Source organism: Juglans microcarpa x Juglans regia, chromosome 1D, assembly GCF_004785595.1.
Source record: "Juglans microcarpa x Juglans regia isolate MS1-56 chromosome 1D, Jm3101_v1.0, whole genome shotgun sequence".
NCBI classification, from domain to species: domain Eukaryota; kingdom Viridiplantae; phylum Streptophyta; class Magnoliopsida; order Fagales; family Juglandaceae; genus Juglans; species Juglans microcarpa x Juglans regia.
The window spans coordinates 33515866-33541000 of NC_054594.1; the positions used below are offsets into that span (position 1 = coordinate 33515866).

The following is a 25135-nucleotide window of genomic DNA, read 5'->3' on the forward strand; positions in this document are numbered from 1 at the left end:
TCGTAGGGCACCATAGGAAAATGTAGGCCTAAGGGTTGCCTTATCCCTCCTGTGACGGAATGCAAGTCAGCCAATGGCGGCCTGAAGATAAAATTTACCTTCCTTGCAGACATCAACAAGCGAGTGCAGGTCCAGTTACAAACTGACAAAAAACTTACCTCCCCGCAGGACACTATAGGGAAAGGTCAGTACAAGGGTGGCCTTATCCCTCTCGTAGAGGAGAGCGGGACAGGCCCACGACCTCCCTAATAAATTACCCTGACATATGTCGCAATGAAGAGTGAGATCAGCACCAGCCTGACCCAACACTTACCTTTTCTGTGATATCAATGAGCGGGAGCAGGTCTAGTAACATATTACCCGAACAATTTACCTCCCTACGGGACTCAACAGGGAAAGGTCGGCCTTAAGGCAATCTTATTCCTCCCGTAGAGAAGAGCGGCTCTTACCTTAAAAGTGGCCCAAAAAACTTACCCCGACTCCTATCACGACGAAGAAGGCTCAGCTAAATTGATGTTTGAACTTACCTCCCTGCGGGGTACCATATTGAAAGGTAGGCCTTAAGGTTGCCTTGTCCCTCCCGCGACGAAGTGCGTGTTAGTCCTCAGCTACCCGACATCAGAAAAATATACCTTCCTCGTAAGTGTTAACAGCCAGGAGCGGTTACAGTAACAAATTGCCCAAAAAACTTACCTCCATACGGGATACAAGGGGAAAGGTAGGTCTAAAAGGTTTGTCCTCCCCGCGGAGAAAAGTGGGTTTAGCCCTTGTGGCAACTCGAAAACTTACCCCGACCTCCACATGAGCTCAAAGTGGGTCTAGCACCAACCTAGCTCAAAGTGTTACCTTTCCCTGTGATGTTAACGAGCGGGAGCAGGTTCAATAACAGACTATCCGAACAACTTACCTCCCTGTGGAACTCAACAGGGAAAATTTGACCTAGAGGCAGCCTTATCCCTCCTGCAGAGGAGAGCAGGCTCCGCCTTAGAGGTGACTTATAGAACTTACCCCGACTCCTATCATGGTGAAAGAGCGGACTGCCCTAATGACAGCCCGAAGAAGTTACATCTTTGGGAAATCAAAAAGGGGCGGGCTAACTTGAGGTAGTCTGACTCCTCCCCAATGGAGTGCGAGTTTGAGTCTCACGACTGTTAGAAGAAAGAAGAATATACAGAAAGGAAGCAAAGTACCGCAAAAGGCCTCATAAAGCATCAACAAGCAAGAAATAAAGTGAGATTGTAAACTCTCCAAATACCAAGGCAAAATATATAAGCAAGAACAACAACGGCTGTAACAGAACAAACGCGAAACAAAAAAAAAGGGCAATGAAAATGTGGAAACCATACAACTGGGTATACAAACCATTTTTATTAATTGTGCAAGATTACACAGAACAAATTATAACATAAGGCCGTAAAGCTACAAGGAAAAAAAAAAAAGAAAACTTAATGAGAAAGAATACAAGGAACAAGTTACATCATAAAGCCGCATAAGACCACACTGGCTCCAAGGAAGAGAAGTGTTCTAGTACCCGATCTAAACCGTAAAACGGTCAGAGACAATCTGAAAGATCTCGAAGACCTCACTGTTCTCAGACCCATCTGAAACAGGACAAGCAGTTCTTGAAGCAACGACGAATTTAGCGCTAAGAATCAGAATATCTCAGAGTTAACTTCTACGTTAAGAACTGCTTATTGAACAAAAGCCCTTCTCGATTGCAACGAAGCAGGCTATGAGTTCGGTGTAGGCAGTGAATGAGGAAAAGAGTTTTGAAGTCGAGTCCCGTAAGCAAAAGGGCGAGAATGAGGAAGTACAATAAGCAAAAAGGTAAAAACAGGAATGAAAGGCCCAGGACCCCAACAATGAAGGATTGGCAGTTCACCCTTCGAAGCTCAGACCGCCAAAGCCAACAGCGGCCTGAGCACTACTAAAGGACCTGTCGTCCACTAGGGTGCGAAGGATCCATCAGGGCCATGAAAGATAGAAAAACAAAACAAAGAAATTTCGAAAGAAAAGCAGAGGAAAGTAAAAGAATTAGAAACTCGAGCAGCAAAGTAAGAGTCACAAAGAAAGGCAGAAGTGAGTATAATGGAATTTCTAACATAGAGAAATGTCCTTATATAGGCAAGGTAAACGCTTGGCCTGCCAAGGCATCATAACTCCATGAATCACCGAAAGTCACAATGTGTTCCCCCCCCAGAGAACCAGAATCCCTTGATTATCGCAACCGCTGCAGAACATATCTACTGATACAATGTGCGGAGTTAATGCCAATAAAGAGTTAAACCATAATGTAGAAATCGAAAGGACACCATTTAATTAGGGGTGGGCAGCGGTGCCCCGCCCCCCACTACCCTGCCCCCGCATGGGTGGGCTGGCGGGCTACCCCGCACTGCCCATGCGAGGGGGGTGAGTTGACCCCGGCGGGGCCCCGCCGCCCGCTCCGCACTCCATTCATTTTTAATATAAAAATTTTTAATTTTTAATATTTATATAAATATATTGTATATAGATATATACAATTTGTTATAAACTTGAATTCAACTTTAAATTAATAGATTGCCTTGGCCTCATAGGCCAACCATTATATAGGAGTCCAATGCAATACAATAGTGATAGTTAAGCAATGTGGAGGGAGGCCCCCTCCCCACACCATGCGGGTAGCACCCTTACATTTAATGCGGAAACGTAATTGGCACTGGGCTATCACATATGTAAAATACAAATGGTCACTCAGCATGCGACCAAGTAAGCTAGGAACCTGATGGGGCACAAATGAAGGAGGAGACAAGAGGAATTCTTCCCGGACATGTCCAAAAAGAATTAGCAGGGTAACTATAATGGATCTATTCCCTTACTCAGAACTCTCTGGGTTCTAACCATTACTTATCCCAAGGATGTTGAATAATCAATAAGACAAGTCAACCTAACAATCCATGACCGCTTTCAAAACCTAGAAATTTGCTAAAGTAAAAAAAAAATGGAAGCGGAAATAAAAATGAAGAGCAAGGAAGGAAGGGAAAAATCAAACAACAGTGGGCAAAAACCAGTCGCAACAGCTAAAACGCCCTGGTTTGTCTCTTAAAAACTAGTGTAAATTTTGTTTTACTAATGCAATTATTTCCTGTGGTGTGAAAATCGACTAATTTCAATCAGCAAAGTCAACCCCATTAAAGGGGAACCACATCAATAACTTACCTCCCTGAGAGGCAAAAAATGGAAATGTAGGCCTGAGAGGTAGTCGTATCCCTTTCGAGGTGTGCAGGTCGTCCCTTGGCTACCCTAAAACATAATTTTTATCAGCAGAATCTCCATCAATAGAATTTTCAACAACGAAATCTCCACTGAAGGAATATTCACTAACAAATACTAATACTTTGACTATGCAGAAAAAAGAAAAGAAAAGAAAAGAAAAAGTGAAGGAAGCCAGTGGGGTAGGCTGAGAAAACTTCGGAAGAACGGCTAGACACGGCCGCCCAAATAATGGTTAAAATGGCAACTGCATTCCGGAGCAGCTATCGACAGAAGATAAACAAGCGCAACGTGACCTGCCAGCGAGGTACGTAGGGGCTCTACGGACCCCTTTTCCTCGGCTCCCCAGGCCAGCCACACAACAACAAAAGAAGAAAGGAAAAAAGAGGCAAAGACGAAGGCATGGCAAACAAAGATATGTGCATTAATCAGTATATATGTGTGTACAAGCCGCTGAGCGACAAAATGCGGATACATGTGTAAAAAAAAAAAGAGTACGACAAAACAAATAAAGACTTTAAGTCTAGGTTCCAGAAGCATCGGCCTCAGCTGCAACAGGAGCAAGGGTGATCGGTGCAACGGCAATAGGAGTGAGGTTATCAACGGTAGCAGGAACAAGGCTGGTCGGCTCCACTAATGCAAGCGTAGGTGCAGCTGGATCAAGAAAAGCATTCGACATCTGTTTCCATCCCAAGTTGCAGTTGGTTTCAAAAGATGCCTTGCTGGTAGGGATATCGTTAAGCACAAGCCGCTAAAGGTACTTGGTGAAAGATCTTGAATGCAGCTCCCGACTCGTTAGAAGAAATAACTGCATTGATTTGCGGCCTTTAACGACCCCATGTCCCCAAGCCTTGTCATGACGCATCAGGAACCACCTTAACTGCCTGTGTAAGGAGAGAGTGGCGTTCAAAAGATTTTGGTTCAGCTACTACAACCGATCCTTCTCCTCCCTCACCCGAGATGAGTCGCCTTGAAGACTGTGGCTTAACAGCTCCAACTGCTTCTTCTCCTCCCGCTCTCGGGGATAGTTCGTCCTAAAGACTTTGGTTGAGCTGCTCTGGTTGGGTTTTCTCCTTTTCCCACTTCTAGTTATGCTTCTGCTGGCAACACTTTAACTTCTTTGATCTCTTGCGCTCATCCGACAAGTTGAGCCTTGTCTTATCAAGTTTGAGCTTCAGTTGTTCCCTCTCCTCCCTGTCACCACGAGCACGATCCAAGCTCCCCTGAGAGGTTGCCTCTTGATCATCTACGATAAAAGCCGCAAGCTGAGAAGTAACCTGGTGACGTAGAAGAAAGACAAAGAAAAAGAGAGAGGGAAGAAAATGAAAATAAAGTGTGGGAAATGGACAATCAAACCTCGTCGAAGAAACCCGACAAGCATTCAACAACCCGGTTGATAGCTTCCTCTCGGCTCTCCTCCATGGCCAGTTAGGACAAAGAAGGAAGGGCCTTTGCAAGATCCGCAAATTTAAGTAATCCCCTAGAAGCCTTAGAGGGAGCGAGCAGGTCCTTAAAACCCCTGGGAGGGAGCCAATTGCTGCATCCAAATGAAAGTCTTTTGCCAATGGATACTCAGGCAGGGTGAGCAATTCATCATGCGAACCCTTACCAGTCGTATCACCTACAAAACCGCCACATTCGAGAGACTCAATCTGAACAAGAGAATCTATAGCAGGATTCATCGGACTCCCGAGGACAGCAACGTTTGGAGGAGATTTACCTCCTGTGTAATCTTCTGCCTCCACACGGTTGCTAGAAGAAGCCTCCACCCCTTCATTGGCCACCTTGAGAGAGTGAGGCCCAACAGCTGAATGAGACGAAAAAGGAGGAGAGATAAAGAATGAACACTGTTAAGATGGTTTTGCACCCATTCCTGCATAATTGCAAGACACTTCGCTTCATAAGGAGTGATCGTCGAACGCACAGCCTTATCTTCCTAAATTTTTCCCCAGTCTGTCCGTATGGGAAGCTCCTGGCAATTCACCTGACCCACTGGAAACTTCCATCCGCGACCAGATACAAAGAAGAACTTGGAAGACCAATCATTTACCTGAGTTGTTGGAATTTGGCATAAAGATATTCTAAACATGACGTTAACACTGACCATGAAATTGGTGCTTTTGCTTTATGTAATTGAATAACCATCTCTCATGTTCTGTAACTTTTAAGAGTTGGTTAATGTTCTTCAGAAAAATTCTTCAGGTGGTAAGATTGTTCCAAGCGCCTTAATTTTTCTCGGAATTAGGACGGTCTGTTAGGTTGTAATTCAATTCAAAAGGCAATTTTTGGGGGAATTGAGAAAAGATTGGTTCAACTTCGACACACTTGAGTTCAGTACACTGACATGCTCTTGGTTTCCCGTTTGCATTCATGATGTCTATTATGTCGGCATTTATTTGTTGTGGCATTATATCCCTTGGCTTTTCCATAGAATATAAGACCTGAGAAAAAAGTCATGCCTATTAGCTCCCCAATTTTTACTTTTCATGACAATAATAATGCTGGGGTTTAATAATAGAGCTTGTCTCTTGCAGTAAACAAGGGTTGATAATTAGAAGAAGAGAAATATTAATTTGTCCACCTGTTTATATCGTTTCATTTGACCGCTTAGTAAAATTTTTTTTTTTTTTTACTTAATGATTAAGGAAGTGATTTTAAATGTATTAATATTTTTTTATTTTTTTTAAATATTTAAATATATTAAAAAAAATTTATACTAGACGATCCGTCCCGCGATCAACATGGGCGGCATAATAGCCGCACCCATAGAAGAAATGGCTAGGATGTTGAGGACTAGGATCTCTATTTTAGATCTACTTCGGGTGGGTATGCTGTCTACTTGAATGTGACATGATTATGAAGAAGGCAATAAAGGTTGTTGTCGTGTATAAAGAAATTATATAAAAATAAAAATAACATTTTAATATGAAGAATTAAATAAAATCATGTCAATTCGATGAATTATTAATTTGGTTAAAGTATATCTCTCCGAAAAAAGCTGAAGAATACTCGGGAGTGATAGGTTTTGAGCGTTATCATTAGGAGGGAGAACGTGTACTGACAAATTCAGCTGTCACTAACAAAATAAATTGAGAGAGCTTGCCCTCATGCTTCTATGCCTGTGGGGTATATTTCAGCCTTGGCTGTCACTACCGGCGTGCGATATGATCCAATGGTAAAAAGGTTTGCAGCTTGTACTGGATATTGCCGAGTCCAATGAAAGAAAGAGCTGCTGGCCACATCTTTCAGACAAAGCAAACAATTTGCATCAACTTATTTTCTTCCACTAAGATTGTTGTGAGGACTGGAGAGGTGAAGGCAAAGATATGGTCGGATCAGATGATAGAATATCCGATTAATGGGTTACTCAACGCCCTCTTTGAGTGAGAGAGAGAGAATTCCACTGGTCTCTACTCACCAACAGAGTCTTGTTGGGTTCAAATTCCGGATGTTTTTGTTACACGAAGGCTTCTGGGCCGATCCTTTCTATCTCTTAATACCTAATGAAAACTTGTCTACCCCCATGTGAAGTTTCAAGTAAGTAAATGACCCACTCAGGAAAGTAGCCTTCTACTTCAAGTTCTTAATGTTTCTTCCTACTGAAAAGAAAGAAAGAGATTGGACATGGATACACGTATATATGCGATTCCACAAAGAATTTGGGAAGAGTTTCATATGGCCATTTCTTAAACTTACTAACAAAGCCACGTAATAACACAAACCAAAGGTTTTATTAGCTCAGACGTCACAGAGTCATTCCATCACTCGCAGTCCACCTTATTGGCCTTTCTAGGAGGCATAAACCACACTAACCTCGAGACAAGATTGTACACAGGAGGATGCAGGTTCCTGGAAAATGACAACATCGGAAGACTTCATAGTGAAGGAGCAGAGTTTGCAGAAGCAAACTTGATGGAAACACTATTGACACAGTGGCGTTCATCTGTGGGAGTTTTGAATCCCTCCCCCTTGAAAACATGGCCTAAGTGCCCTCCACAAGCTGTGCATGTGATCTCAGTTCTCCTTCCATCTGGGTCCGGCTGCAAAGTTGTTCTATGAATGATTAACTTCAATAACAATTGATTTACAGTAACAAACACAACAACAATGTGTAATAGACTCACAGTGCGAGTTATGGCTCCAGGGAATCCCTCATAGAAAGCAGGCCAACCACATCCAGAATTAAATTTGGTTGTGGATTTATAGAGTGGTGTTCCACAACCGGCACAGCTGTAAATCCCTTCCTCGAAGAACTTATCATATTCCCCAGTTCCTTTCAGCCTGTTAATTATCAAATGTCAATAGAACTACAGCCGAAACTTGTCTGAAACTGTTTCGATTTAGGTATATTAGTATGGCAAGAGACAACTCATCTGAAACTGCATGACTCAATGAAATGTGAGCATGTTTGCAGGCAAACATTTTGCTGGAATCACAAGTCACACCCATATATATATGTCTCATCAGCAGCCAAAAATTACCTTTGGATGCTATAAACTTAATTATAGAACACAACAAACTGAAGAAGCCTTAAATCTAGTAAAGGTAAAAAGAAAAAATAGAGAAACTCTCTGAAAATGGTGTGCAAAGAGTCAAAGATACCCTCCAACAGCCCACAATCAAAAGACACAAACGAAAGCCTAAATTGAAATCGGAGAGAAAAAGCAAAATCAGCCGCTTCAGCAGAAGGAGAAATCGATCATACATCCAAAAACGCCAAGTACACATTAAAGCAAGGATTGTATTCCTCAATATAACCAAACAGCAATCCATCAAAACATGCAAAAAAGGCGCAGGGAATTACTCTGTCCCTTTGTTTCGAAGAATCCGAAATTGCTCGGGAGAGAGGACAGCCCTCCACTCCTCCTCTGTTTTCTGAACCGAACCCGGTGAAGCCATACCAACCAACTCTGCTACTATCACAGTCACACAAATGAGCCGCCACTCTTTGACCCTTCGATTCGAACAAGCCCATTTGTAAATCATTTTTTTTTTTTTTTTTGGGGAAAATGAACATGGATGGGAAAGCGGGACATGGGGGCCCGCGGGGTGGGGAAGTACCTCAGAGGACGAGTATACGTGACGTATAGGGAGTTGTCCGATTCGTGGAGAGATCTCCTGCTGCGATAACTTGACCGGGGCAGTCAATGACCGGGAATCCGAATCCGAACTCGATTGCCATTAGTTTATCAGGCGAACAGATCTGGAATTTTTTTGGTAATGTTAAATACTGTTTTGAATTGTGTAATTATCATACAATTATTTTTAAAAATAATGAAGTCTATTATTAAAAATTAATTTTTTATATAAATTTCATATATATATATATATATATTTTAAAAATAGGCGATATTTACTGAACTGCTTTTAGTCCTATGAGGTAATATCTTCTGAAAATTTTCATTTTCATTTTTTTTTTTCAAAATAAGGCAATGCTCAAACCCCCACTATATTTTAACATGTATTTAAGCTATCAAAATAGTCGATGCATGATGACTAGTCCGAAAATTGGACCCATTGAAATCAAACCTTAATAATTTTTCAAATTGTATCTAAAGATTTTAAACCGCTAAAACTGTAAACTTATTGTAAAGATAATATAAATAATTAAACTTATATATTTTCATCAGTTTAAATTTTGAGAATAAGTCAGTAATTTCCCATGGCATCAGAATAAAGATTTTGAATTCAAATCCTAACTTTACACTTTATCTCATTAATTAAATATTTTACGTATTAGACTCACTTATTGAGAGTGTTAAAATAATATAAATAATTAAATCTACAACTTTCTTGATTTTACACTCATATCACAAACGATCACGACTGATTATCTTTGAGGGTGCAAAAGGAAGGTAATATTTTTGAGGTGCACATTAACTATTGTGTGACTTTCATTATGTAACTTAGGTTGTAAATTGAAAAAAAAAAAAAAAAAAGTAGTTTTGGGGTGCAAAATATGCTCTCAAAGCTCATTCATGCCTTCCAGATTTGGTAGACATCAAACCTGCTGCTTGTCTAGTTACAGAATTTGATAACCCAGATTTGGTGGTAAGTGCAGTTCTGTTCCATGTATCTCCAAGACCTAATGCCAATACCTTTTAGTACTTGCTTGCCTCCTTTTTTTTTATATCTTAAGCTGCTCAAACAAGGAAGACTTCAGGTTCTTCATCTATTACCGTACTGTTCTAAACTGACTTAGAGCTCGTTTGTTTTCAGAGATGAGATGAGATGAGATTAAAGTTAAAAAGTTGAATAAAATATTGTTAGAATATATTTTTTAATATTATTTTTGTTTTAGAATTTGAAAAAGTTGAATTGTTTATTTTATTTTGTGTGGAAATTTGAAAAAGTTGTAATGATAAAGTGAGATGAAATGAGATATTTCTTGAAAACAAACGAGACCTTAGATTTTCCCCGTGATGTTGGAGTGTCCTGCTGCTGCTACAATGTCAGGAGGGGGCAGCACCATCATGAATCACTTGCCCTTCCAGTGAATGAGTGATTGGTTTTGCACTTCGGCTCTAAGTAGTTTTAGATGAGGACTCAGGTTGCTGCTCGGAAAGGCAAAGACATGTAGGACCCTGAACTACAAGGTTTTGTCTAACAAATGGAAATATTAAGTGAACAAAAGTAGAAGGCCCATGATAACAGTTTTCACACCACTGCATAATTATTGAATCAACTGCAACATTATTGAAAGAAAAGCTACATCCCATGACATGACAAGTTCAAATCTTCTAACTAGATTATACAAAAGATCGAGTAGCATCAAAATTAACAAGTATCCTCTACAATTTGCAGCCGTTGGAATTCAGATTCCATGCATAAATTATGGAATATCCTGAAGGGTCTGCATGCATAAATGTTTTAAGATACAAAGGATCATAGACATAACCTCCTTCAATATATGTGAATTTTCCTACCAATTCTTCATATTGTGTGGTTAGCAGGTGAGACTACAACTGGAGGGAGAGAATCTTGTTCTCCTGAGGGATTATCGCTTGGTTAGAAATGGTTTTATCAGTATTGCAAAGAAGCTGTCGCCTGGAGATTAGTGACCAAGTATATCCTATTATGCGTAGAGCAAATTACATCTGCTGCCGGTAGAATGCACAGTAGCCTACATCCTGCTACCAGCCAAAAAGAAAAAGAAAATAGATTTAACAAGTAGTTTTAACAAGTAAATTGATGCTTTAACTGAATGCAATTCCTTTTAAAATAGATTTTTATTTATTTTTTTGTAACAAGAGTATTCCAGATGGACCCATGCAGTCCCCCATCCCACATGCATCAAGCAATTACCGGACCATGGCAGACTCTGGGTGGCCCCAATTTAAAAATTGATTGATTGTAGCAAATTTAAGACCACAAAGAAATAATAGAAATAAAATAAAAATTTATGTCCTTCGTAGAGTTATTAATTGTAGGTAACTTCAAACAAATAAGTAATGAGATAGATTGACACCTCTAAAGCAAAATGACAAGGAGGTGTGAGGCAGCATCCTGAAGGCCATAGAAGCTAATCACTGCAGTAGAGAGAGAGAGAGAGAATACTCAGGTACTAATAGACACACACATCTGCATGTATGAATGTGCATGTATATATGTATACATGTCATAAAATGATAGAAAACAGGGACTGAGAGACCCACCTGTTCTGATGGCCTCTCATGTTTTGGAGATGGAACAATGATAGCCGGGCTTCGATTAGTTGAAACCACATGCTGGCAAGGATGTAGGTCTGAGAAGTCACTTCTTACTGAATGGTAAAGCTCTGAGCCACTGGTAAAGGATACCTCAGAAATTCCTCTTCTGAACCTCATTGGCCTAATATTGGTTGCACTTGATCCATCTGTAGTACCAGCACCTGACTATTGAAATTACATTCTAAATTAGGTAAGCAAACCAATCAATGAAATGATCAGCTATTTTTTCCATTATACAAGTGGGCAAAGGAAAATTGAGCAAGAGAACAGAGAGAGGGTTAGAAAAACTTATTTCCTTCACATGGGAGTGCGTGCGTAATGTGTTCCCACATAATGCATGTAATTTACAAATTTTTTCAACCAAGATTTCCTCTCAAACTGCAACCAAGGGAAAAGTGTGTATGCAACCCTTGATCATTCTTACCACCTACTACTATTGCAACAACAAGAATTTTATTTTTTCGATATGCAAGAAACTAAAAGCAGGAAATTCAGCCTAGATAGGGTAGCAAAATGTGCAGATAATAAAGGAAGATTTAATTAAAACCATACATTAGAAAAACCTTTGATATGAACAATGATGATTGTAATATCATCTGTCCGGTTTTCGTGTTCCATCCATATTTTGTACGATTCTCCGGCAATGGCAGCACATGCATCTCGGGGATCTGTATAACTTGCCACCTGTATCAAGAAAGACATCAGAAAACTTGTTAAGGGAAAAAATGGTAGGCGGAAAACCAGAAAAAATCTGATATTTAAGGGAGTATGGCATAACAAAAAAGACTAAATTCAACCAATCAAATATATAACATATTTGATGCTGAGAAGATGAGAAATGGAAACAGATTTCAATCATGCATTCCTTATAAAATAAAAGAAATAACCAGTATTGACAGGACTACATAAAATGATAGCTTGGCCAGTAATACTCTTAAACTGATTTGAATTTAAGATCCAAAGGTGTTTAGGAATAAGTAGAAAACAGGTATCAATGTATCCCCAAGGGCCCTCAGATGTACAAAGTTATCCGGTATAACAAATGGGCACAAGTAGGAAACTATTTTGTTTCCTCAAGCACTCTTTAGAGATTGTGCGCAGGTTAAGAGAAAGCTAGAGTTAAAGGGTAGCAGAGACAACTGATAAGCAGAAAGGTCCACAAGAAGGTTGAGCCATTTTATATACCTCATAGATAAGTCAACCATCTTTCATTCTCAATAGCATGGAAAGATGGTTGACTTATCTATGAGGTATATAAAAATTGTAAAAACGGAAGATTTTGGAAATGAGGAGTGGAGATGATATGAAAGGTTTCAAGTAACATTAACTTGTGATTGGCATATAATAACACATGCTAGTTAACAAAGGTATTATTTCCAATTGAGCAGCCAACTTTATTCTAGAAGCTTCTACATAAAACCAATTTAGTCCATTTTTATTTTCAAAGTCAGAGTAGGTGTAATATTTAAAACAAATGACAATATTTAAATTGATCAAGTCGTTGACCCCAACTAAATGAAAAAAATTCACTTTTCAGTTGTGATGATTCCATCTAGAAGATGGGTGTGATCCCATCTACACAGGAATCCATTGCCCCCAAATGTGCACCTTCTAACAAACCTTATACAGGATAAACGATAAAAAGAGACACAGAACACTACTGCTATGCTAGATAGATGTGGTCTAATTTAGAAATACTATCAATAATAATAAAAAATAGCACCAAAACTAACAATTTTTAAGCTTTAGATCACACCATCAAGAGAATTCATGAACTATCAGTTCAGAGATACTAGCTAGGGCAATCTTCAAAACAAATTTATTGTTGGTTGCGATTTTGGCTTACTCTTACATCACAAAAGTATAAGTGGAGCATATAGTAATACTGAATGTGCAACTTAGGGAGACCACAAGAAGTAAATTTGGAGAGCAGACTCAAAAACCATGTAGATAGAGCATGTGTGCATTTATATGCAGAGGTATGGGTACTAAGAACTTAATGTGTCAAGTAGCTCCACAAACAGGAATTGACACACCAGACAAAATTGTGCAATAAGAAAGTCAAGTTTGAAGTCTCATTGACCAAAAAATAAAATAATAACCACTAAGGTGGAAAAACATATAAGGGTAATTGTTTAAGCCGTTCTAGAATTGGTCGTGAGTAATACCATATCAACAACTGCTTGGCTGGACAGGAACTCAAAAACCCCATCGCTTGCAACAACAAAGAAAAGATGATTGGCTGTAAGCTGAACCATCAACACTTCAGGAACAGCCACCACACCAATCTTCTCAGCCGTACTATCTCCTACGCTCCTAGTAAACGCAGTTCCCGGATACATCCCATTCTGAACCCACAACCTTGGAGGATCGCCGCCTTGAGACTCTTCATTGCCCCACGACTGAATATTTGGATCCTTAAACCCCTCCACTTGATCAACACTCAAAACCCTGGCCCCGCATTGCTTCACTCTCTCATACTCATCTTTCCTAAATGGCGTCTGATCATTTGATAGGTCCTCGGCTCTGATTCGATTCCCCTCTTGCACCGCAATCACAGCCCTGGAATCGCCCACATTCGCCACGAAAAGTGTATCCCCAACAACAAGCACCGTAATCGCGGTTGTACCACTCATTGAATCATCAATGTCGCTATTATGTAACTCATAATTAGTGGTCAGAAATGCAGAGTTAAAAGCTTTAACAGGGTCATCCGAGAATGAAGGGTCATTAGCCAGTATTTCTACCAACCTATCCTTGACAAAATTCGAACACTGTGCGCCAAATTGACCGTGCCCATCAAATACACCAAAGAAATGGATATTTGGGTTACCTTGAATCTGTGTCCTAATGCATAAATTGTCTTGGTTTTCTTTATCCGGCGAGTCCGGGTAGTAACCACGCTGCGTGTGAACCGAGTACTCCAAATGAAAATTGTGGGAAGGAACAGGAATAGACTCCAGGGATCTCTGTGTGAGTACGTGTATACCTTGCACATTGTACGGACCCGATTCTCTGTAGTCTCGGGAATCGCCATCTGATGACTGTGGGTACCGGCCACAGCATTTGCCGTTGACGCAGCCCATGGTTTAAGAGGCGATTTTAAAGGACCAAAACCAAAAAATTCAAGTGTTCGAGAAAAGTCCTAGAAGAAACGGAGAGTGATTCGAACCGAAAGGCTGCAGATGCTTACTTCTTGGTCGAAAAGGTATAACGTGTACCCCTGAGCTTTGAAACAGTGGGTCTTGATGCAGTAATTTTGGGCAAAGCCCATGTTTGACGAAAGGAATTTTCGGAAAAACCTAGTAGCAAAACAACTGAAGGAAGATCATTTCTTGGAAAATTTTCTCTCAAGCAAACGACCGCTTAAGGAAGATACGAAGTCCGAGAACCCAATCTTCGAGAAAGCGCTACCAAGAAGCAATAAAAGTTTGAGACATTTTTGTACTGACAACACAAGGGCTTTTCACTTGCACAAAGATAACGTGCTATGGGGAGGGGGTCCCAAAGAAAAACTCTGACCTTTTTCTTGGGTACAAGATCAGGGCTCAAGACAGAGCATCAAAAGGCGAAGAAGGTAAAAATAAAAAATGAACCCTTGAACAGTCCAAAATCCCAATATCTTATGTTAATTGATATTGAAGTGAGTTGAATTGAGTTGAGTTGTGATGATAAAATATTATTAAAATATTATTTTTTAATATTATTATTATTTTAAAATTTAAAAAAATTAAATTATTTATTATATTTTATATTAAAATTTAAAAAAATTATAACGATAAATTGAGATGAATTGAGGTGATAACCAAACGTACCGAAATCTCTGATGGCGAACAAAATGGGAATTCTTTCAAGGAAGAGAAAGAGAAGATGGGTGTGCATGTGTGGGTTTTGTCTGCAAAAAGCCCGTGTTCCAAGAAAACATCGATCCTAACAAAAAGAGCAGTGGCAATTACCAAGATTTTATAGATGGAAGAGCAACAATCTGTGTAAGAATTTTGAAATTTCAAAATGAAATTCGATACTCCTGAGAGATTCCTTTTAAGGTTACTGTACAGACTGCAGGGTACACCGTGGAAAATGGGGTTATCTAATTCATTGTGGCTTTTCAATTTGAATCATTGAAGCTTTAACAGTTTAATAGTAAAGCATGGCCACTGGTGGTGACTTACCAAAGAAAGACCATAGTTCTGGACTACCGGTCATGCTACTTTTTGAAGAGGCTTTTTCTTTTTCTTTTGTTTGCCTTCTGGATCTTAATAGAACGACAGCTTGTGGATGGAAAAAAATTGAAAGCTGAATAATAAAATGCCACTTCGCATGAGTAGGTACTGTCTGCAGAAATTTCTCTGACATTGCTTTAGCATAGTGACAGCAGTGTGAATTATATATCATTCGATATTGAAATGCTTTTTCTTGCTCAATTATCTCGAAATGATTGACAGATTGGCAATCCTTTGTAGCAAAGATTAAAACAAAATCAAATGGAAACAAACACAAGTGCATGAAAATTGTAGTTAATATATTCTAGCCGTGTTCAGGCATATCATTTCATAATGTCAAAACTACAAAATATTCCAAAATCAAGTGGGATGTAAGCCCTCCCTTTCATTGATGTCATCTCAACATAGATCAGGGAGGTTGCTTGTAGCTTTTAGCTTGTCTTCTGATCTATTTTGTAAGTTTGTTTTTCGTCTGAGCATAATAAATAGTCCACAGATTCAGAGTGCAACTCGGTAAAGGAAAGCAAAGAGGTGTCTCCAGAGCCTGGAAATGCTTTGTGGATAACATAGTTTAACAGGATAAGGGGACCATAACTCTGTCTCTCATGCCCCAGGTATCCCATCAATATTCTCTCATTTTCGGCTTAGTTTCATGTTTTGCCTTCCCCCATCTAGTAGGTTTTAGGTTTTGTTTGGTTACCAAACATCTCTCAACTCATCTCAACTTATCATTATAATTTTTTTAAATCTCAACATAAAATATAATAAACAATTCAACTTTTTTAAATCTCAAAATAATAATAATATTAAAAAATAATATTCTAACAATATTTTATCATCTCAACTCAATTCACTTCAACATCCAAACACAACCTTAAACTCTGCTTTTAAAAATCAACAAATTTATTATTTCTTTTTTATTTTTTTATCATTTCATGATGTGGTATTAAATAATTAGATATTATTTATTATATTTTACTTATAAACTAATCATTTAATATCACAAATCACATCATGAGATGATAAAAAATATAATAATGAGCAGCGCTCTTTAAAAATATCAATTGCTTAAATGCAAGCTTGAAATTTTATATCTTTGACTCAAACTAATTAAGTAATCTTCAATCTTTTTATTTATGAATAAAGTACTCAAACTTAAATTCGTATATCTTATTAAATACATCAGTCGCACTCTTCACATACTTCACATAATATATATATATATATATTTTTTAATTCAGTACATAATATACTGTATTTGTCCATCTGCTCCCAATCTTTCTTTTTTTTTTTTCGTTAGTTGTGACGTACATTTGAAAAGAGGAAATTAAACGCACGTGGGATGCGGGAGAATGGAAAAGGAAAAGTGGGGTCTGAAGGAAAGGAAAGAAATCAATTTGTGGAATGGACTTGACGTAATTAATTATTTTTGTCTCTGACTCTCTCATGTAATTTTGGGAACTCGAACCGGCGTCTCATTGCATTTCGCCGGCAGGGAGGCAGGCAGGCTATACTCTGATCTACTTTGTCATTGCTGATTGCAGTACTGATCTCCGGCCGGGCCTCGTTTTCTGCTTGCAATATATCTATAAATTCGAAATTGGAAGCTGAGAGCAGGCGCTTTACTTCCCGGGCAGCGGCGGGTGCAAAGAGCCAGAGACTTGCACTGTTCAAGCGCGCGGAAGCAGATTAACTAAATTCAACTCATTATTATAATTTTTTTAAATTTTAATATAAAATATAATAAATAAAAAATTACTAATTTTAAGATCAAATGTTATTTCCAAAAACTGTTCGTTAATTTAAGATAAATATATATATATATATTTTTTTTGAAAAAGCTAAAATTTCCTAAAAAAAAGTGGGATGCTTCGCTTTGGCTTTCCTTGAGGTCATCCCAAGAAGTAGAAGTATGCCGTAGGTTGCTTGCAGCTGTAAACCTGTCCTCTGATCTGTTTTGGAAGTTTCTTGTTAAAAGCGATCGACGCCATTTGAGTACAAAAGCTTTGTAAAGGAACCAAACGGATGTCTCTTGACGTGTCTGGTGTCTCCAAGGGGTAAAATAAAAAATAAAAACAAATCTTAAAAATGCATTTATGGAGAGGCTTTCCAGCTTGGAAAATGCTTGGGCTCCGTGGGTGGGTTTGATAGTTTTTTTTTTTTTTTTTTTATAACTTAGTGGCCTTATCAAAAACCTTTTTTCTTGCTACACCCTCCGTCGTCCTTCCAGCTTTAATTAGATTGGGTAACATTAACTGTAACACTGGGACAAACACGAAATTCGGTCTAAATTTTTTGTTAATATGGATGAGAAGTTACTTGAATTTTAATAAGTAATTTTAGAAATAAGTTACGGGCCTAAAATTTGTATTGATGAAATATGAATTTTTATTAAGATTGATATTTAGGTTAAATTCAATTAATATTTTATAGATCAAGTGAGATTTATTTTTTTGGTTTTTGGCCTAACAAATTATCAAACAAGTTAGGCAAGTTTGGAAGGTGAGTCGAGGCCCATTGGTATTTATAATATACTCGAATCATGAGAAGGATTTCAGACAAGACAAAGAATTTTTTTTTTAACCGCTCTAATGGGCCCAATTTACGTTCTACAACATCTAAGTTGTGGGCCAAATATTTTCAAATGGCCCAAAAAAGCCAAGTTGTGAGGAACCCACGTTGTGCACATCTTCCATTCTCCCTCTCATGTTTCTTCTCTAGGGTTTCCAACTTTATAGATATAAATAGGTATCCATAGATCTGTACGTCTCACCTTCATGCACAGTCTAATCTCCTCTCATAGAGAAATCCTAATTGATCCTAGGGTTGCCGCGCCATCATAGGAATGGTCCTCACACTCTCTTCTCCACAGCAAGTTAGGTAAAACAATTATTTCTCTACGCTGATAGCCCTTTGTCTCTCCCTTCTCAAAGCGTAAACCGCCATGCACCACGCTGCCACATGCCCAACCTCCTCTGTGACGACCACCGAGAGCCACAGACAGCTTTGATTCATGTCAACCGCTACAGCCTTGCTTCACGTTTGGCACCACCCAATGGAGATACACCGTGAAGACAAGACTCAAGTCACAAGAACCAGACCAAGACCACACATTGTCACCCTATACCGCACGCTACCTCACTTCAAAACACCATGAAAACAACCCAACCACCCACTAAATCTCTACGTTACCATTGTCCTTTGTTTTACAATGCCAAAACAGAGCAATTTTTGTGCTCTCAACCCTAGATCCTTCCCCCGCATGACCACCCACCACCCTTACACACCTTCATCTGCCAGTGGAAGACCCCGGAAGACAAGCCTCCACCTTCGGAAGCTGCCCGGGTCGATGTCTAGCACCTAGGTCCACCGTGACCACCTATCGGTAAGCCCCCATGCCGAGCCCTCCCCACGGGTTCTCCATCCTTTTTCTGTTGTTCCAATCCTCACATTAAAACTTCACTCTCGCATCACTGTATCTCTCATTCCACAATGCCCTGCTGACGCTCCCAGCCGCACCACCATCGACGTCCACCCAATGTCGATCTCCTCCCTCTCTATCATGAGTTATTCTCTTATGTCAGTGAGTTTAATTTAGTCGCATGGTTTTATGATTTAACTTATGATATTGTGTTGTAAAGTTCAACTTCAACCCACGCATTTTATGGTTTTTTCACTAAAACACCCTAACTTTAGGTTGGTCTTATATTAAGTTTAGTGTTCGTCTACTTTATTTTTAAATATATAGCTTATAAAGAAGATAGATAGATTTTTGAATTATATTATTAGTAAGAATATTTTTTCTTAAAATATGAATCTTTGAAGTGAAACAGTAGGTACAAAATTTTATTTTGAACCCTTCAAAAGATTTTTGATTTAATGAAAATTATGATTTTTTTTTTGTACTTTAAATGACTTTGTTATAATTATGTTAAGATGATATTTTAGATTGGAGAAGTATTTAATTTTAGAGTTTAATAGTCGAAAAAATTAAGTAGATATTGATAGATTTGGAAAGTGATGGTATCTTAGGATTATTAAAATTTTAGGTATTGAGGAATTAAAATAGGTTAAAGTTTAGCATTTTAGGTTCAAATATCAAAATATGTGTGCAATTGAAAATTTACAGAAATTACGTTATTATTTTATAGGTGACGAGTTATTTTTGTTCTGCATTATTGAGGAAAATTGCTGAAAAACTAAGAAGTCTAAATAAGTGGGGTTCCTATACTAGTCTTTGCATAAAAAAAAAAATAAAACGAGGTTGATTTTGAAAATACGCATGTTTGTTTTGAAAATAAATCTAAAAGCAACCTCAAATATGTGTTCTACATATGTATGAAAACTGTATAAAAAAAATATTTTTGGTCATGACTGGTGTAGATATGAGCTAATTTTCTACTTTCTGTTTCTAAACTATTTAACAAGAGTGAATATGAAATTTATAAAAATTTGTACATGTGATGTGAAAATATTCTGAAACTATTTTTGAATATGTGAAAAGATTTGAATTTGTTCAGTATTCTATTTGGATATGTTGTGGCATCTAAAAATCTTGGCATGAGATTTTGATTCTGTATTTTGATTAAGTCTAAATATGATGTTCTGTTCAGTTTCCGTTACGGCCAGTCACGGGTGATAATAGTGGCATACGGCCTAGTTTTATGAAAGTGTTGCTCTGATATTTTTGATAACATGTTTTGATTACGCATTCTGAAAGCAAATATTCTGATTCTGCATTCTGAAAGAAAATGTTTTGTTCTGCATTCCGAATTCTGTAAATGCTCATGTTTACATACTAATATATGTTATTTGTTTGTTGAGTTATTAATAATAACTCACCCCTGATTTTCACAATATCTTTCAGATATTATTAATGTTTCAGCTGTGGATCAAAATTATGAGGCATTAGGTTAGATGATTTAAGTATAGTAGATTAAGCATAGAAATTTTTTATGAGTATTGACGATTTTTATTAAGAAATTTTATTGTATCATGATGATTTGGCATTTTGAAAAATCTATTATATTGAGGAAATTAGTTTGAATTAGAATTTCTATATAATATTGGGAATTTAGAGTCAATAATTATATTGTTGAAATTTAATTTTAAGTGATAGGAAGTAACTCTCTAAACCGTGAGGGACCAGGGCTTTACATTAACGTACATATGTCAACAGAGCAACAAAGTATGGATATATTATTGTGTTTTGCATGTCTTTAAAAATCTTCACTCATCATTTTTACATCACATACTACATATAATTTTTTATTTTTTACTTTTATTTTTCTTTGTTTTATTCCTGCTAAATTAAAGGAATTCATTTATTCATCAGCCATACACTACACATTTAATAAGATAAAAAATCAAAATCAAAATAAAAATAAAAATAAAAATTATATGTGATGTATGAATGATGAGTATAATTTTTCTATATTAAATACTAGGTTGGTTCTCACATTTTGAGCTTTCAATCACTTTTTCTTTCCTTCTTTTTTTTTTTTATTGAAAAAGAAAAAGTAATGCTACATACAGTCATCGAGTGCTCAAGTGCTGCACAATTATTTTGAAAAAAAGTAGGATTTACTATTAAAAAATTATTATTTTTTTTATGTAGGTCTCGTATTTACTCATATTTTTCAAAGAAATTATGTGACACTTACACACTCGACGACTACAAATATTATTTTTGTTTGTCTTTACGTAGATAATTGTGACGCCCCGACCTTCGCTTGGTATGAAACGGAGACTTAGAGCGTCGGCACATGTAACACAAGGTCACATACCTCCGTTTGTGATAATTAATATGCAATACATCCTAGTATGTAACTAGCAGTATGCAATAACCGCAGCGGATAGAAGGGTGAAAACAGAACTTATGCCAGTAGAATTAAAACATCTCAATGCATTACTGATCATCATAAGTTCAAAGCTAAATTGTAGCATAACTTAATACAACTAAATATTAAAATTTTTAAAATTAAATTAATTGCTTCATGTGTTATAGAGCATGAAGGACTAATGCTATAAACACGATGATCAAATTTAGTCTCATCTCGAAGTTAGGCTCCTCCTTAATCAATCGGATCTAGTGCTCCATCTAATCCATCCTCTTCGTATCTTGACATGACTTCAAACATTCCAAGTACACAGTGGGTCCACAAGGGGTGAGATTTATATGAAATCTCAGTAAGATAACAACCAACTTGCACAAAGATAAATTATGCATGAAGAATAATAAATATGAAATGCAAGAAAATGTGTGTTTGTCACAAATCCAGATTTCTCAACATTTTCAGAAAAAATGAGATACACATTTTCGTTCAGAGAACATTTTTAATTTAATCATCAAAAGATAATATTTTCATCATAACATTCCATCATTTTTAACAATTCATAAATTAATCATAACGTGTAGTATCATCATAGTTCCTCATGTGCACTGTGAGTACCTGCCAGTGACCGTAGTACAACTCCGTTGAAACTACGTTGTCTATAGACTCGTTCTCAATGCATTGATAAATATAACATGACATCATAACTTGTACACTCATCAACATTAGGTATCATAACATATTGACTTCGCTCCGGCGTTTTTTAAAAAGAAGTAATTCAAAGCCTGTTGACCGTTAATCATCAACCCAGAGGTTACCATTCTATTTTTAAACACTCCAAAGTAGGCAAAGGAGTTCCGCTAGGATAATTTCCCATACCAGCTTTTGGGGTCGTAACAACTAGCGCTGTACAATTATTTTTTTTAAAAAAAGTGAGATCTACTATTAAAAAATTATTATTATTTTCAATGTAGGTCCTGTATTTACTCATATTTTTCAAAGAAATTATGCGACACTTACACACCCGACGACTACAAATATTATTTTTCTTTGTCTTTACGTAGGTAATTGTGACACCCTCGACCTCCGCTTGGGATGAAACAGAGATTTAGAGTGTCGGGACATGTAACACAAGGTCACATACCCCTGTTCGTGATAGTTAATATGTAATGCATCCTAATATGTAACTAACAGTATGCAATAACCGCAGCGGATAGAAGGGTGAAAACATAACTTATGCCAGAATAACAAAAGCATCTCAATGCATTACTGATCATCATAAATTCAAAGCTAAATTATAGCATAACTTAATACAACTAAATATTAAAATTTTTAAAGTTAAATAAATCTCTTCATGCCTTCTAGAGCATGAAAGACTAGAGCTATAAACATGATGATCAAATTTAGTCTTCTCTCGAAATTAGGCTCATCCTCAATCAGTTGAATCTAGTGTTCCATCTAATCCATCATCTTCATATCCTGACACAACTTCTATCATTTCAAGTACTTGGAATGATGGGCTAACAAGGGGTGAGATTTACATGAAATCTCAGTAAGTTAATAATAAACTATCACAAAAATAAATTATGCATAAAGAATAATAAATATGAAATGCAAGAAAATGTGTGTTTGTTTCCCATCCAGATTCCTTAACATTTTCAGAAAAACGGAGATACACATTTTCGTTCAGATAACATTTTTACTTTAATCGTCAAAAGATAATATTTTCATCATAACATTCCATCATTTTTAACAATTCATAAATTAATCATAACATGTAGTATCATCATAGTTCCTCATGTGCACTATGAGTACCTACCAGTGACCGTAGTACAACTCTGTTGAAACTACGTTGTCTATAAACTAGTTCTCAATGCATTAGTAAATATAACATAACATCATAATGTGTACATCCACCAATATTAGGTATTATAACATATTGACTTCGCTCTGGCGTTCTTTAAAAAGAAGTCACTCGAAGCCTGTTGGCCGTTCTTCGTTAACCTAGGGGTTACCACTCTATTCTTAAACACTCTAGAGTGGACAAAAAAGTTTCACTAGGATAATTCTCTATACTAGCTTTTGGGGTCGTGACAACAATTATTTTCATGTTAAGTTAAAAAATATGTTTCATGACATGTGCATATATAGCAAAGCTTTCATGTGGAAATGACATTTATAGATGCAATGTGCTAAAATGGTAGAAATATCACACATAATATAAATATATACTCAATGTATCATATATCATGATATTTTATACTCAAAGTGATAATTGAAACATGAATGGGGTATTTATCAATAAATAATAAATAATCTGTCAAGGTATAAGTTAGAGGTCAACTTACAAACTTCTGGAGTAATTGAAAAAAATGCCGTAGCAGCTGAAATCTAGTGAGTACTAGGTTAGTATTAATACTTCTATGGTTGAGGTTCAAAAGCAAATGTAACACCCCGAATTTTAGTGTATTTTCACTGAAAGATTATTTTTAATAATTCAAAAAATTATTATCTTATTTTATAATTATCGGATATTTTAAATGGGTTATTTTATGATCTTTAAATTGTAAAAATTAAATTGTTATGTTTTCTTAATATTTATTTACTGTTGTACATTTAAATTGTTCTTCTTTTAATTTAATTGATTGTGGGATTTAATTATTTTATTTTCATTGTATCATTACGTTTAATTTAATTTAATTGATTTGCTGTTTTAAAATCATTTCCGTTGGATCATTTTCTGTGACCCAAGATGTGAGGATTGTACCTCATTTCTTTCCCTTCATTTTTATTTTTCTCCTTTTCGTTTCTTTCTTTTCTTTTTCTCCCAGTTTTCTTCACTCCCGCGCGACACTTTCTCTCTCTCTCTCTCTCTCTCTCTCTCTCTCCGTCCAGTTTTGCCTTCCGCCCAGCCCGCCGCCGTGAGCCGTCGGTGACCGACACCGCCCGCACCGTTCAACTCCCCACCGACCGGCGACCCTTCCCCTTAAATCTCAGCTCCCCCATTGCCGGAGTTCTCCTCCACGCACGGCTTGAAGCTGCGGCCTTCTCTTCCTTCGCGCGCCACTGTCGCGCTACCTCCGGCCACCATCTCTTCACCACTTCATCCCCGACCTCTTAGCAACCCAATGGACCCAACCCCGGCTCTGATCCGTCACCGGTGAAGCACAACCAAGCCCATCTCCAATTTCGACATTTTTGGCCTAAAACCGCCCTTTGCGCCGCCACCCACGGCAAACCACCACCACCATTGGCTTCACCGATCTCTCTAGGCCATACCTTATCAATTTCGGGTCTTAGTTTGTCCCCATTCAAAAGTGGGTATTTGAGACCCACGACCACAGTGTATTTTACACTGTTACGTTGCTGAGTCACCACTTCTTACACTAACTCATGTTATTGTGAACTGGTTGATTGGACATGCCGGACTGAGTCCGAGGAGTTCGGGGGTCAAATGGACTATGGACGGAGTTGTGTGATTGATTGGTATTGTGAATTGTGAATTGTTGGTTGTTGGTTTTGGTGTTCATGTACATAGCATATTGCATGCATGATCATGTTTGTAAAGAAACTGGATTTTCGTGTACATGCATCATGTTCATGTGTTTCATAAAAATTGGGTTTTCATGTGTTAAAGGATTTTGGGTGCTTGTGTATCACGACCCCAAGCCGAGATGGAGTATTATCTCGGTGGAGCTCCTCTGGTCACTCGGGAGCGGAATATACTGAGTGACGTCTCCTGGATTGTCGCTGCGCGACGATGGGATCAGACGAGATGGTCTCGTGCCGACTCCGTGGCCCCTTTGCTGGTGGGGGCTAGAGGATGCTTGGCCACGTACGCGTTGGGCGCGGAACTAGGCATCGCTCGTTGCGTAGTGGGTGCTTGGCCACGAACGCGCTGGGCGCTGAACTGAGCATCGCTACGAAGACAGGACGTGCGGATGATCCCTAGGGGAGATTATGGTGTATTGGTTAATGGAATATTGGGTTATTTTTTGGGAAAATGACAGAGTATTATTTTTGGGCCAAAATGGGATTTTGGCGTGTGTTGGAAAATATCTATTTTCAGGGAAAATAGTATTTTTGGGTTTAATGCATATCTCATCATATGCATGCA

The 25135-nt window shown here is 37.8% G+C and overlaps 2 protein-coding genes across 7 annotated transcripts; both read right to left on the reverse strand.

Annotated features, from left to right (window-relative positions):
- Positions 1 to 6964: 6964 nt before the first annotated feature.
- Positions 6965 to 8360, reverse strand: LOC121242350 (peptide methionine sulfoxide reductase B5-like). The gene is made up of 3 exons (XM_041140229.1): positions 8057 to 8360; positions 7377 to 7533; positions 6965 to 7292 (listed from the first exon to the last, which is right to left on the reverse strand). Exons 1-3 carry the CDS (start codon positions 8236 to 8238, stop codon positions 7128 to 7130), a joined length of 504 nt encoding a protein of 167 aa, XP_040996163.1. The 5' UTR covers positions 8239 to 8360; the 3' UTR covers positions 6965 to 7127.
- Positions 8361 to 9945: 1585 nt separating this feature from the next.
- Positions 9946 to 14577, reverse strand: LOC121241977 (probable protein phosphatase 2C 35). 6 transcript variants are annotated; one of them, XR_005935863.1, is made up of 5 exons: positions 13130 to 14577; positions 11514 to 11645; positions 10908 to 11126; positions 10721 to 10781; positions 9946 to 10382 (listed from the first exon to the last, which is right to left on the reverse strand). XR_005935863.1 is itself a non-coding variant. In XM_041139853.1 (4 exons), exons 1-4 carry the CDS (start codon positions 14045 to 14047, stop codon positions 10344 to 10346), a joined length of 1278 nt encoding a protein of 425 aa, XP_040995787.1. In that variant the 5' UTR covers positions 14048 to 14577; the 3' UTR covers positions 9946 to 10343. The 6 variants fall into 6 exon arrangements, 4 of the variants coding, with proteins under 4 accessions (XP_040995787.1, XP_040995780.1, XP_040995799.1 ...); XR_005935865.1 differs by having other exon boundaries at positions 9946 to 10385; XM_041139853.1 differs by lacking the exon at positions 10721 to 10781 and having other exon boundaries at positions 10908 to 11107; positions 11525 to 11645.
- Positions 14578 to 25135: the final 10558 nt, after the last annotated feature.

Excerpts from the sequence above, each read along its gene's own strand:
- LOC121242350 (XM_041140229.1), bottom strand. The coding sequence starts at position 8,238 with ATGATTTACAAATGGGCTTGTTCGAATCGAAGGGTCAAAGAGTGGCGG. Across the intron at positions 7,534-8,056 it reads CTTCGAAACAAAGGGACAGA|GCTGAAAGGAACTGGGGAAT; the intron begins GTAATTCCCTGC and ends GATAATTAACAG. Across the intron at positions 7,293-7,376 it reads CTGGAGCCATAACTCGCACT|CCGGACCCAGATGGAAGGAG; the intron begins GTGAGTCTATTA and ends ACAACTTTGCAG.
- LOC121241977 (XM_041139846.1), bottom strand. The coding sequence starts at position 14,047 with ATGGGCTGCGTCAACGGCAAATGCTGTGGCCGGTACCCACAGTCATCA. Across the intron at positions 11,646-13,129 it reads GCCAAGCAGTTGTTGATATG|GTGGCAAGTTATACAGATCC; the intron begins GTATTACTCACG and ends TTCTTGATACAG. Across the intron at positions 10,383-10,907 it reads ATGAGAGGCCATCAGAACAG|GATGTAGGCTACTGTGCATT; the intron begins GTGGGTCTCTCA and ends GGCTGGTAGCAG.